At 52.5% G+C, this 13,403-nt stretch overlaps 2 protein-coding genes across 4 annotated transcripts; both read left to right on the top strand.

Moving 5' to 3' along the window:
• Positions 1–246: 246 nt before the first annotated feature.
• Positions 247–9,452, top strand: Tnfsf12 (TNF superfamily member 12). 2 transcript variants are annotated; one of them, XM_057775769.1, is made up of 7 exons: positions 247–520; positions 676–723; positions 1,341–1,419; positions 2,319–2,372; positions 2,450–2,485; positions 8,423–8,547; positions 8,750–9,452. In XM_057775769.1, the coding sequence occupies exons 1-7, from the start codon at positions 362–364 to the stop codon at positions 8,999–9,001; spliced, it is 753 nt and encodes a 250-aa protein (XP_057631752.1). In that variant the 5' UTR covers positions 247–361; the 3' UTR covers positions 9,002–9,452. The 2 variants fall into 2 exon arrangements, with proteins under 2 accessions (XP_057631752.1, XP_057631751.1); XM_057775768.1 differs by having other exon boundaries at positions 673–723.
• A 500-nt stretch (positions 9,453–9,952) lies between these two features.
• On the top strand, positions 9,953–13,210 carry Tnfsf13 (TNF superfamily member 13). Of its 2 annotated transcripts, XM_057775770.1 has the most exons (6): positions 9,956–10,793; positions 11,113–11,191; positions 11,326–11,373; positions 11,524–11,642; positions 11,852–11,990; positions 12,651–13,205. In XM_057775770.1, the coding sequence occupies exons 1-6, from the start codon at positions 10,563–10,565 to the stop codon at positions 12,758–12,760; spliced, it is 726 nt and encodes a 241-aa protein (XP_057631753.1). In that variant the 5' UTR covers positions 9,956–10,562; the 3' UTR covers positions 12,761–13,205. The 2 variants fall into 2 exon arrangements, with proteins under 2 accessions (XP_057631754.1, XP_057631753.1); XM_057775771.1 differs by lacking the exon at positions 11,326–11,373 and having other exon boundaries at positions 9,953–10,793; positions 12,651–13,210.
• Positions 13,211–13,403: the final 193 nt, after the last annotated feature.

The raw sequence follows: 13,403 nt of genomic DNA, 5'->3' as shown, positions 1-13,403 counted from the left end.
CTGGGGTGGGTGCTGGGTTCCTGGGTCCAGAGCCACATCCCCATCCCTGGCACACAGGCCTGGGTAGATGCCCGGCCACTTCTGCTTTCACCGGCTCTCAAAGGCCTAGGCCTGGGGTGCCACTGCGGTCGCCTGCTTGCGCACGCCCGGGAGCTAGACGCCTCTCGCTTCTTGCACTGCACTCCTGGGAGGCTGGATTTTAATCACACAGTGTCCGGCTTCCTGTCCTCGTCCGCCCCCCTCCGGCCCGCTTCTCTGGCCCCTCCCTCTCCCCTGGACCGATCCGCCCACCAGCTCCCCCTCCCCATCCCTTGGGTCCCGGGATGGGGGGGCGGTGAGGCAGGCACAGCCCCCCGCCCCCATGGCCGCCCGTCGGAGCCAGAGGCGGAGGGGGCGCCGGGGGGAGCCGGGCACCGCCCTGCTGGCCCCGCTGGTGCTGAGCCTGGGCCTGGCGCTGGCCTGCCTTGGCCTCCTGCTGGTCGTGGTCAGCCTGGGGAGCTGGGCAACGCTGTCTGCCCAGGTGAGGCCCTCAGCATACCCCTCTCTGGGCATATTAGGAGCAAAAAGTGCAGAGAAGCAGATGGGGGCCGGGAGGGCAGAGAGCCAGGGGATCGGAGAAAGGGGTGGAGGATAAGATGTCAAGAGGACAGGGTGACGCTGCCTCCTTCCCAGCAGGAGCCTTCTCAGGAGGAGCTGACAGCAGAGGACCACCAGGAGCCCCCTGTGAGTAGGTGTGGATGCTGCGTGCTGGCTGCCAGCAAGAGAAAATACTCTGAAGCTTTGGCTGCCTGTGGCAGCTGTGTGTGCGGTGTGTGCATTCAGCTGTAGGTGCATGAAGGCTCTCGCGTGCACTAGTTTACAACTGAGTGTGGGGAGTGAACCAGCCCACGTGGGTATGTCCGCGAGTGTGAGAGGGTGATCTGGGGGTAAGGAGGTAACTCTTACCACAAAGTAAGAGTTGTGTTACCTGAGTGGGAAGTGCTGATTGGCTGTGAAGGAGGTGAGACAGAAATCTGAGCCTGTCATGGAGTATGAAAGAAATGGATCACCTATGTATACCCGCTGTCTGTCTGCCCCACCTCCGTGTGTGTGTGCATGTGTGTGTGCATGTGTGTGTGTGTGTGTAGTACGTCAGTAGGGTGCAGGCTGTCTGTTGATTGGGGCTGAAGGCATTAAAGTCTGTCTGGTCTCCCAAAAGGGATGAGGAGCCAGCCTCACTCCCCAGGTTTAGCCAACCCCTAAGATTTGAATCCGTTGCTGGTTAATGGTTCTTCTGACAGGTAGACCCTATGGCTTTTGTCTCTGGGAGGTCCTGTTTGAGCCCTGCCCTTACTTCCTAGGAACTGAATCCCCAGACAGAGGGAAGCCGGGATGCCGTGGTGCCTTTCCTGGACCGACTAGTCCGGCCTCGAAGAAGTGGTGAGCATCCATCCCTCTGTCCCCGTCTCAGGGATGACAAACTTGACTAGTCGTTGGTTCACGTGCCTCTTTGTTCTTCACAACGGTCTATGAAATGAGCAGAGTAGAGAAACTGAGGCAGGGAGAATGATGTAGACAGAATCAAACAGCTAAATAGTAGAGACAGGGATCTAGAAATTTTTAGCTCTCCCTTGCGAAGCTGTTTACCCCTATGGACCCTTCCACAAATGGCCAGGAGTTTGAAAGACTCCTAGAGCCCTCCTAAGGACAAGGTAGAGGAGTCCGAGGCCTGGGCATCCATAAACAAAGGCTTCTATGAGTCAATGGTACATTACTATATACCCAAGTTTGGAAGGATGAAACTGTCCTGGCCTGTACCTGGTGTCTCAGTATCGGGTGTGTGTGTGTGTCTGTGTCTGCTGCTGTGTGTGTATGCCTCGCTGTGTGTCTGTGTGTGTCCATGCGTGTGTGTCTCTCTGGTGTCCGTGTGTGTCTGTGTGTGTCCATGCGTGTGTGTCTCTCTGGTGTCCGTGTGTGTCTGTGTGTGTCCATGCGTGTGTGTCTCTCTGGTGTCCGTGTGTGCATGTGTCTGTGTGGTGGTGGAGATAGAACCCGGAGCCTGGTGCATGCTGGACAAGCACCTGCCACTGAGCTGCCCCCTACCCCAGTGTGGATTTTAATTAATAGCCACCTTTAGCTCTCACAGTTATCCTAATTTGGATGATAAATTATGTTGTCACTGTTTATGAAGGAAGACGAGACTGAAAGTGTGATGCTGGGAGTCTGGGAGTGTGACACACACACACTAAGGCTGCCAGGGTCCTGAGCAGGGAGAGGCTGGCCCCTGGGTCTCCAGATGGGTGGGTGACACTGCTAATCTCTCTTTGCTTTATTCTTAGCTCCTAAAAGCCGGAAAGTAAGGGCTCGCAGAGCTATCGCCGCCCATTATGAAGGTTGGTAGCCCTTTGGGAAGGGAGGAATGGTGTCAGAGGGGCAGGACAGGTTTCCCAACCTTTCCTGTGTCTTACAGTTCATCCACGGCCAGGACAGGATGGAGCGCAGGCAGGTGAGACCCCATCTCCACCCCTGAACTTTCCCCTGACCCATCGGAGCAGCATCTCCCACACCAGCTCAAGAGGGTCCCCCAAACCTCTTCCTGTGTCCAGCCTAGGAACCCTAGAACCCAGTTCAGAAACTCCAGAAAGTCCTCCAAGTTCTCTCGGTGATCCTGGCATGGGATCCCAGGAAGATCCCCTCACCTTCCAGAACCCAGTCCAGCCTCTTCCCAAATCAAGGGTTCCAGCTTTCTCCTCCTACCCTCAGGCTTTTCAATTTTTTTTTTTTTTTTCTGAGACAGGGTTTCTCTGTAGCTTTAGAGGCTGTCCTGGAACTAGCTTTTGTAGACCAGGCTGGCCTCGAACTCACAAAGATCTGCCTGCCTCTGCCTAGAGTGCTGGGATTGAAAGCGTGTGCCATCATCGCCTGGCGCCCCTCAGGCTTTTTGAAGAAACCCCCATGATCCTTTTTTTCTTCTGTATTCTGTGTTTTTTTTTTTTTTCTGCTGAGTGATCATTGTTTCTCCAAATGTTTCTAGTCTCTGCTCATCTCTCTCCCCACTTAGAACACCAAATTCGGCTCTCCCCTTCCCTATCCTCGGTCCCCTTGCCTCGCCGCTTTGTTCAGGCTATGCTGTCAATGTTGCCAAGCTAAGCCCTCTGAAATGTACAGCTCACCAGCCCATTGCCTTTCTGCTTAGCTTCCCGTCTCTCCAAGCTCTGGTCTCCACCTCACTTCCTGGCACTTGCTTGTGCCCGAGTATGCCTCTTCTGGACTTTGAACACACTGTTTTCTCACCTGGAGCATCCTTCCCCTGTGCAGGTCTGGAGACAGTACATAAGGGTGGCTCAGACTAGGGCATTAGTAGCAGTGAAGGGGAGACCCAGAGGCTCAACATGCAGCTTGCTCATTCAGAGCTTGCTTGTGGCTTAGATGGAAATGGTTAAGAGAAGTGGAGGAATAATAAATAGCACATACTCTGTTTCCTTCTGAGACAGGGTCTCACTACTCCACCAAGGCTGTCCTAAAACTTAAGTGATCCTCTTGCCTCGGCCTCCTCAGTGGCCGGAACTACTGGCCTGTGCCTTGACACCTGCTTGAATATCGCAGAGAACGGTAGAACCATTTCCTAAGACTGGACTGTCCAGGAGGGAAGTAGGTTGTAAGTCTAATGATGGACAAGTGGAGCAAATGGTTAGTAAAGAAAATCTCTTCAGTGGGTGGCTAGACCGGGCCAGGCTGGGTGAGAAATGCTCATGGGGTTGTTACTGAGAGCGACAGCAGGGAAAAACACCCTAAGAACGAGGCTGGGCCAAAGGGGAAGCCAGCTGAGGATATGGGAAAGGAAGAACCTCAAGCAGGGTGCGGTCCTGAGAGCTCAGGACGGGAGGCAGGAGGATGTGGCTGTCTGTGCAGAAGCAGCTGAGAGGTCACATGAGATGAAGACAGAGATGTGACTGCTGGCTTTGGTGACGTAGCATCAACTGATGACCTTAATGGGTGACTCGGATAGTGGTGTGCACCGAGGGCGGAAACAAAAGGGACTGCGAGGCGATGACCAGAGGAGTGGCTGGTAGGTAAAGAGGGCTGTGGGCCAAGAGAGACTTGTCCTTGCAACGAGACGACATCCATCCTATAGGCACTGGGACTGGCACTTAGGCATTTAAACCTATCGGGTCCCAACTGCCGTAGCAGGAAGATATTCTGATGGGCAAACCTAAGTGGTGGAGGCCGGATTCAAAGCCAGCTAGGACATGCGTAGGTGCTGAACACAGGCTTCTGAGAAGCACACTTGTTGGGGCACAGATGAAGCTACCCATAGGCTAGAGCCCAAGGAGGTGGAAGAGATGTTTCTAGAAGAAAGGGAGGACACACATCATAGAGGTGTCCAAGGGACACATGAGAAGGGGTGCTTGTAGGTTTTGTAGGGGGCAGTTGGGGAGCCCTGGCGTAAAGATGGCTAGGTCCCCTGGAGAACTAGGAACATAGGAGCAGGAGGTCTGAGGAGAGAGGCTACAAAGTCCAGTACTTGGTAGGGGCAGGTGAGGTGCCAAATAGCATTAGACACCCTTTGAAGGGCTGTGAGCCGTTGGCATTCCCAGGTATACGATGCCCTTTGGCCACCACCAGACTTGCCTTAAGCCTGTCTGCATCCATGCCTTCTTCTCTTTCCTTCCTCCCTATTCCAAGCCAGCTCTCTTCACCTTAGTAGAGATGGTTTATTTGGGCACCTTTCCAGGCATCAGTTCAACATATGTGTATCAGGAACCTGCTATTGACCAGGGACCAGAGCACAGCAAGTCACACACACGGCCGAGGAGTAGCAGACAGTCTATAAATGTGTAATTACAGTGTTGGGCGACAAGGATGATAGAGAGTCGCTCAGGATACACAGCACTGCACAGGAAGACAATTTTACGGTGGAGTCAGGGACTCCTTTCCCCTTGTAGTAGCGCTGAGGCCTCACTAGGCCTTGAAGCCTAATCGTATGTTGTTGAGAAGGGTCAGGAACCCTGCAAGGCCGGGCTTTTCCAGGAGTCCGATGAGGCTGAAAGTTGTAAGAATTTCAGTGGGGCTGGGGTGAGAAGTCCTGTATAAGTGTGGGGGTATCAATCCTGTCACGCAATGATGTCCTTACAAATGTATTGGACCACATCCATCGCTCCTCTGGGATGCATGCTCCCTCCCCGAGTGCCATAGGCTGGACATGCCTGTAAGAGAAATAGTGTAGGGTACAAGATTGCAGAGGACAGAAGTCACAAAGAGTAGACGGGGCTTGATCTTCAGTGATGCATCAAAGGAAATGCAGGGAGAAGCAGGCCCAGGTCTGTGGTCTGGAAATAGCAACTCTGAGGTGTTGCTCGGGAAATAAACTGGAAGAGGTAAGACTGGAAACGGGTTGCAGTATGGAGTCCCAAGGAGACCAGACTGGGAAGAGAAGGGGGTGGGCGGGGCTGTTCAGAAGCAGGACTGCGGGGAAACTGATCACTGATCAAACTGGGTCTAAGGGAGACTGGGGGGACCAGGAGCCACATGTGGGATACAGATAGGGGATCAGTCTTCAATCACCCTTCTGGGTGAAGAGAAGTTAGTTCAGTTTGGGTGAAGGAGCTGCCAGGGGCTGGACTTAAAGGGCACACATTGTGCTAACTCAGGTGAGAACGCCCAGGAATAATTACCGCCCCCTTTTTTCCATTGTGGTGGGAGGAGGGGCGTGGGAGAGCAAACCCAGGGACCTACACAAGCTGTTGTCTAGCCGTGGACCTACACCCTAACCCAGAGAGTTAGTTTACTTGAAAAAGGAACAAGAAAGCCAGGGAGGGTGGTACATTCTGTGATTCCCAGCGCCTTGAAGGACGAGGCAGAAAGACCCCAAGTTCAGATAGCGCACTGTAACCAGACAGCCGGAGCTACAGAGTGAGACCCTCTCTCAAGCAAACAGCAAACAAGTGGCAAGATGAGAGGAGGACACTGGGAAAGGCCACTGACTGAGCGTCAAGGCTCCCGAGACCCAGGCAGCTTATGGACCCAAAGGATGAGAACTGGCAGCTGGTTACCCCTCTCCTGCTCCAATGAGGCTCAGGCCTAGGAATTTGCTGGGAATGCAAACAGGGTGAACAAGGCAGCTGTCCTTGCCCTTGCTGGGGGGGGGGGGAGTTAAGCCCTAAAGAGGAACAAGGAGGAATCCATAGAAAAGATTCCTTATTTTGCTGACTGCTAGGGAACAAACAGGAGAGACAACAGAGATGGGTTTATCTGCTTGTCTTTTTTTTTTTTGGTTTTTCAAGACAGGGTTTCTCTGTGGCTAGTTCTGTAGACCAGGCTGATCTCGAACTCACAGAGATCAGCCTGCCTCTGCCTCCCGAGAGTGCTGGGATTAAAGGTGTGCGCCATCATCACCCGGCTATCTCTATCTGCTTGTCTTGTATTGCTTTTGTTTTTTGTTTTTTGTTTTTTGTTTTTGAGATAAGGCCTCAGTTTGTAGCCCAGGTTGGCTTTGAACTCAGGAACTTTCTTTTTCAATTTCCCAAATTCTTGGATTATAGACCTATTCCTCCTCTACAACAGGAGAAGCTGGAAGGTGGCTGTCGGGAAGGAGTCCTGGGAAGAAGGAAGAACATTATAAAGCCCCAGAGGGAGAGTAGCTTGGTGAATAGCAAGAGGCTGAAGAAAGCCACGATGGCTGTGGGTGGCGTTTATGAGACTGGAGAGGTAGACAGCCTCAGAGATGGGGTCTGGGAAGCCATGGAATGGGCACTGGGCTCTAGGTCCACTATTTCTGTTCCAATTTTCTTTTTGTTTGTGGTTTCCTAGACTGGGTTTCTCTGTGTAGCCCTGGCTGTCCTGGAACTCGCTCTGTAGACCAGGCTGGCCTTGAACTCAGAGATCCGCCTGCCTCTGCCTCCTGAGAGCTGGCATTCACCTTGAATGTGACCATGCCTGGCTTTCTTCTGCAGTTTTCAGCTACTCTCGCTCTGGGGATTTCTTTTTGTTCATTTTGTGGTGACGGAATTTAGAGCCTTAGGCATGCTAGCTAAGGGCTTTACCGCTGAGCAGCATCCTCAGCTCGTTCTATGGTCTAGTTTTGGGAATCAGTTTTGTTGAGATGGATTCCCCACTCTGTGCAGTTTGTCCATCTGCACAGCTCAGTGCTCTTTAGTCGGTTGTGACTAACGTATAACCTAAGATGCAAACCGTTGGTCACCACAACAAGCCATTACTCACGCCTTTAATCCCAGCATTTAGGAGGCAGGGGCAGACTGGTCTCTGAGTTCAAGGCCAGTCTGGTCTATATCGTGGGCGACCAGGACAGCCAGGACTATCACAAAACAAAAACAACAAAACCCCACAGGCCCAAATCTGGCAAAGTGGCACATACCCATAATCCTGCACTTGAAAGGTAGGAGAAAGAGTATGAGAGAGATCCGAGATCATCCTCTATTGCATAACAAGTTTAGGGCCAGCCTGAGCTACATGAGGCTCGCTCTCAAAAAAATAGTAGTAGTCTGGCTAGTTCTAGGTCAGCGAGAGTGGACACACAGAGAAACCCCTCCCTCCAAAACTAGTAACAAAGAGCAAGAAAAAGTCACGTGTCCTTTAGCTATCTCCTCGTGTTCCCATCATGCCTCGCCTCAAGCAATCAACAACCACTTGCTGTCTCTGTAGACTGCCAGTCCCAGGCATTTCCTATGCAGGGGAGTATGCAGTGTGTGCTTCTTTGACCTGACCTATTATTTTCAAAGTTCATCCACATGATAGCAAGCAGCTCTTCTTTATTCCTTCCACTAACAGAGTAATGCTCACTGTCTAAGCATTTGCTCATCTATCCCGCAGCTGATGGGCACCAAATGTCACTTTATTCCTTTCTTGTTCGTTTTTGGCTTTTTGAGACAGAGTTTCTGTGAGTAGCCCTGGGTGTCCTGGAACTTGCTCTGTAGACCAGGCTGACCTTGAGCTCACAGAGATCCACCAGCCTCTGCCTCTCAAGTGCTGGGATTAAAGGCCACCACTGCCTGACATATTCTTTTCTTGTTTACATAAGAAATTTTAAATTCATAACCCATGAGTCTGTGTCCTGTCACTCATTTCGTTTTATTGACTCAAATAATGCATGCATATGAATATATACAACACTATATAGTCAGGACACAATAATGACAGAAAGAGTAAAATGAAAATCTTCTGCTTCAGAACTATTCTTTACTCTCTTCAGAAACAGTCACCAGTGACAATTTGCCCTGAAACTCTCGGGTCACATATGTTAGATCTCATCATACAGTCCCTTATTGTCAGTGTGGGCGTCATAGGGCCATGGCTCCTCCCATACTCTGGGCCATACCTCTCTGGGTAAGGTGGACCTCACATATATATAAACTCAGTGGATTCTTGGGAGGTGTGGGGAGGCTTGTAAAGAGACTTTTACTTATCCCTAAACATCCACATTCAGGTATGGATGGGACAGTGAGTGGCTGGGAAGAGGCCAAAATCAACAGCTCCAGCCCTCTGCGCTATGACCGCCAGATTGGGGAATTCACAGTCGTCAGGGCGGGGCTCTACTACCTATATTGTCAGGTAAGCTCTGCCTGGTCCGTGGGCAGAGCAGTGACCAAGGGGAGAAGGATTTGGCTTGGGAGGTAGGAAGGAGGACAAGGTGTAGATGTGAGAGGGAGACTCTGGGTCTGATGAGGGAAGAGATGCCTGAATTTCTCAGGAAACCGGAAGTTAGGATGAGACAGGCTGAGGCCTGGATCGTGTGTGTCCTCTTTCTGCCCAGGTGCACTTTGATGAGGGGAAGGCTGTCTATCTGAAGCTGGACTTGCTGGTGAATGACGTGCTGGCCTTGCGCTGCCTGGAGGAGTTCTCAGCCACAGCAGCCAGCTCTCCTGGGCCCCAGCTTCGTCTGTGCCAGGTCTCTGGGCTGCTGCCCCTGCGGCTAGGGTCTTCCCTGCGGATCCGCACTCTCCCCTGGGCTCATCTTAAGGCTGCGCCCTTCCTTACCTACTTTGGACTCTTTCAAGTTCACTGAGGGGTCCTGCTCTCCCAGACTCCCTAAACTTTACCCAGACAACTCCCAGAGCACCCCGACCCCTAACTCTGAGCTGCTCCAGTCAAGTCCTCTCCTCTGAAGGCAGTGGGGTTTGTTCACGTGTTTTCCACCCCACGGAAACATTCCTGTTCCTCTTTACCACCTCATCCCACCCCAGCTGCCCACCTCACAAAGCCCCACCTTTCCCTGATTCCCGGCCCCAGCCCCCAGGACACTGTATTTACTGACTGTGTGCATTGGGCGCTGAGATGGGCTGGACCTGGTGGCAGGAAGCCAAGGAGCCTGGGACTAGGCCAGAAGTTCCCAAATGTGAGGGGTAAGAGCCTTCGACAAGCTCCTCCCTGGATCCCTGTGGATTTTGAAAAGATACTATTTTTATTATTATTGTGACAAAATGTTAAATGGATATTAAAACGAATAAATCATGATTTCTCTCTTCTTTGGGGACCAGAATCACTAAAAGTCATGGGAAGGAAGTTTAGGCATTGGGGGGCACGAGTCTGCATGCCTCTGAGCTGCAGTTCTGAGCAGAAATCACCCAGGTATCAGAAAAAAAAAACCACCTGGTCCTTGGCTGAAGGTAGAGCAGCCTCGGACTCATTTCCCTAGCAGGCGGACTTCCTCCTGCAGGGGGAATCCCTGGCTGGGAGGAGCAGGGCCCTTCCTGTTGGCGGCCTTAGAATGTTCAGCAGTTCAGCGTTCAGCAGGTGCTGGCACAGGCCCTAGCGAGGAGACAGGGTGGGAGCCAGCCGGGGAAGGAGCTCAAAGCCATAGGAAGGCCTGCAGGGCCAAGTACCAGGCCTGGGCCCCTGGGTCTGGGCAGGAGAGCTTCACTGGCGGGGGGCTTGGTGCTTTTTCTTTTGTCTCTTTGTCCAGAGAGCCTTATGTAAGAACTCTTCTCGGGAAACAGGAAGTCCAGCTTGCCAAGTTCAGCACAGGGAGTAGTGCAGGCCTGGTTCCAACACACCCGGCCCAGCCTTCACCCCAGCACCCTGCCAGTTTCTTGTCCCTGGTTCTCTTCCCTGCTGGCCCCTAGACCCCTCTTTTCATCTTCAGTCACCCCTAATAAGCCTCCTCAGGGATCTCGCCCATGCCTGAGTCAGAGAATCTGCCACATTCCCCTTCTATACCTCAATGCTGCCCAGCTTATACCCCTTCCCTGCTCCTGGCACTGTGCCCCATAACCAACCGACCTTCCCTCCTCCAACTCAGGGGCCGCCCCTGGGCTCCTGAATGCTGGCCGCTCCTTCTGAGTGTCACAGGCCGCTCTGGCCTTCCTAGATAATTGGCACCAAATTCTCCTGAGGCTGGGGGAGGGGGCGGTGACGGCGTGACACTAGCTCCAAGTGGGGGCTAGGGGTGCCAACAGCGCCCTAGTTTGCTTTCTTCCTTTCTCTTTTTTATTCTCAAGTTCCTTTTTATTTCTCCCTTGCGTAACTGCGCTCTTCCCTTCCCTGCCTTTGCCTGTATTCCCACCCTCCCTGCTACCTCCTGGCCACCTCATTTCTGAGACCACAGCTGTTGGCAGCGTCCCCAGCTCATGCCAGCCTCATCCCCAGGCAACATGGGGGGCTCAGTCCGAGAGCCGGCCCTCTCGGTTGCTCTTTGGTTGAGTTGGGGGGCGGTTCTGGGGGCTGTGACTTGTGCCGTGGCGCTACTGATCCAACAAACAGAGCTGCAGAGCCTAAGGAGGGAGGTGAGCCGGCTGCAGCGGAGTGGAGGGCCTTCCCAGAAGCGCGGAGAGTGTCCCTGGCAGAGCCTCTGGAAACAGGTGAGTAAGGGGAGATGGGAGTCTCGGGGTGAAGGCAGAATGGCAGAGGGGGCTCAGGGCCTCTCAATCTGCAAAATTTCAAGTAGGTGCAAGAGGTGGCCCTGGATTTGGAAGTCAGGGGAACAGCCATTCCGGGAAAATAAACTGTTAAAGATTAATGTTTCTTGTACCAAGAACGCCCTGGAAAGCAGTCAGTGCCCAGACCGGGGCCTAGGACAGGTGCAGAGATTTGGGCTATTCCCGGTGTTGTGGAGGGCTGCGAATGAAGGCTGTCTGAAACCCTGACATCTTTAGTCAAATGTCCCTCTTCCATGAGCAGTGTCCTGATGTCCTGGAAGCCTGGCAGGATGGGGAGAAATCCAGGAGAAGGAGAGCACTGCTCACCCAGAGGCGCAAGAGTGAGTGAGCTCTGGGGTTCAGCAGGGGTGGGAGGTGGTCCAGAAGATGGAGGGATGGTTGCCAGAGCTGAGGTGAGGGCGGAGGGTGGACTCCAGGGAAAGCCAACACTGTGATTCCCTCCTTCTCTCCTTAGAGAAGTACTCAGTTCTGCATCTTGTTCCCATTAACATCACCTCCAAGGGTGAGCACTACTTTCAATAATGGCATTGTGGGAAGGGCACCAACCAGGAACTGTGGGGCTGGGGCCAAGAGAATCCTAGAAATGGAAAGAGGGAGAGCTCATGTCTATAAGCATAAAGAAATGCTGACCTGCCACACTCCTCACCTCCAGTGGACTCTGATGAGACGGAGGTGATGTGGCAACCAGCTCTTAGGCGTGGGAGAGGCCTGGAGGTCCAAGGATCTGTTGTCCGAGTCTGGGACACTGGAATTTATCTGCTATACAGCCAGGTAACCCCAGACAAGCCCTGAGCCACCATGTGGGCATGCAGGCTGGCTTGTCATTCTTTCTTAGGGACCCCATAACGAGGGTTTTCCTGATTCCTTTGCTCATACCAGGAGACCCCTCCTCACTCCCTGGCTCCTACAGTGGGGCTCCTGAGGACTCCCAGGACTGAACCTTGCATTCTTGGTTTTCTTCAGCATCTCCTCCCCCACAGGTCCTGTTTCATGATGTGACTTTCACCATGGGTCAGGTGGTATCTCGGGAACACCAAGGGAGCCGGGAAACTCTATTCCGATGTATCCGAAGTATGCCCTCGGACCCCGGCCGTGCCTACAATAGCTGTTACAGTGCAGGTGAGAACAGGGTCAGGAAAGGGTTAATGTGAACAGAGCAGGTGACTTGGTGGAGTTACAGTAGAGTTGACAACTTGGTGTAGAAGCAAATCCGAAGACTAAAGAAGGAGATGCCTAGGTCCTTACAGGGAGAGAAAGCCTATGAGCCACAAGGTTCTTAGGAAGCTGAGGTGGGAGGTGGAAACTGAGCTTGAAGTTCAAGGCCAGCCCACAGTACGGTGTCTCAAAAGTGAAAAGAAGGGAGCCGGGCGGTGGTGCTACACGCCTTTAATCTCAGCACTGCACTCGTGAGGCAGAGGCAGGGGGATCTCTGTGAGTTTGAGGCCAGCCTGGTCTACAGAGTTCCAGGCTCCAAAGCTACACAGAGAAACCCTGTCTCGAAAAACCAACCAAATAAGAAAGGAGCAAGGATGGTTCAATTAGTAAAGGCTATTGTTCCATCCCTCACAGCTCACCACCTGAGTTTGATCCTCAGAACCCACAGAGAAAAGGAAGTAACTGAGTCTCCTAAACTGTACTCTAGCCTCCGCACATGCGCATGACTCCCCCCTCCCCCATGGAAACATAAAATCAAAATGGAGGAGGGGCTAGAGCAGGCAGTTAGATATCTGAGAACTTGTGTTTCACTGAGCGTCTGCTCTCTCTTTTTTTTTTCCTCAGGTGTCTTTCATCTACATCAAGGGGATATTCTCACTGTCAAAATTCCACGGGCAAAAGCCAAACTTAGCCTTTCTCCGCACGGAACCTTTCTGGGGTTTGTGAAACTATGATTGTGCTATAAAAGGGGTCTCTAAACTGAGAAGAGCGGTACGGGCCATACTGGAGACTGCAAGAACTGGCCAGACAAAGGAAAGCAAACGCTCAAGAATGGCCCTGTTTGGGTTTGAATTCGTGACTCTCGGTCCTCCCTCTGCCTTTCCTGCCCCCACTCTCTGGGCTTTGACTTAAAGGCTATTAAAAAGGTAGAAAATTTTGCGTTTATCTCCCACCCAGCTCCAAATTCTTTTGTTGTGTGTGTTAGGGGGGTTTCGGCGAACTGTGTCAAGCCTTGTCCACTCGACGGAGTCCACTGGAATGCATCCAGAACGGCACCACCACCTAGCGGCAGCTTGAGGAAAGAATACGGCCTCCTCTAGGGAAATCCGTGTCTCTTGGCCACGCCTCTTCCACGCCTCTTCAAGTGCCCTCTGCTGCTTCGATTTACAAGAACCCTGTTTTCACCCTGTTTCTATTGTGTCCGAGTTCTTGTTATTATCTAAAAGAATGTATTTTATGGTGCGTCGATCTGCATGCCTTCCGTGCTCCCCATCCCCCTGGTAAACTTCCAAGCTGGGGATGGTGCTTCACGCCTTTAATTCTGGTACTAGGGAGGCAGATCTCTGTGAGTTCGAGGTCAGCTTGGTCTAAGCAGCG

Source organism: Chionomys nivalis, chromosome 7 (genome assembly GCF_950005125.1).
Source record: "Chionomys nivalis chromosome 7, mChiNiv1.1, whole genome shotgun sequence".
Taxonomy (NCBI): domain Eukaryota; kingdom Metazoa; phylum Chordata; class Mammalia; order Rodentia; family Cricetidae; genus Chionomys; species Chionomys nivalis.
The sequence above is the reverse complement of the archived record's forward strand: the minus strand, read 5'-3'. Positions and strand labels throughout refer to the sequence as shown.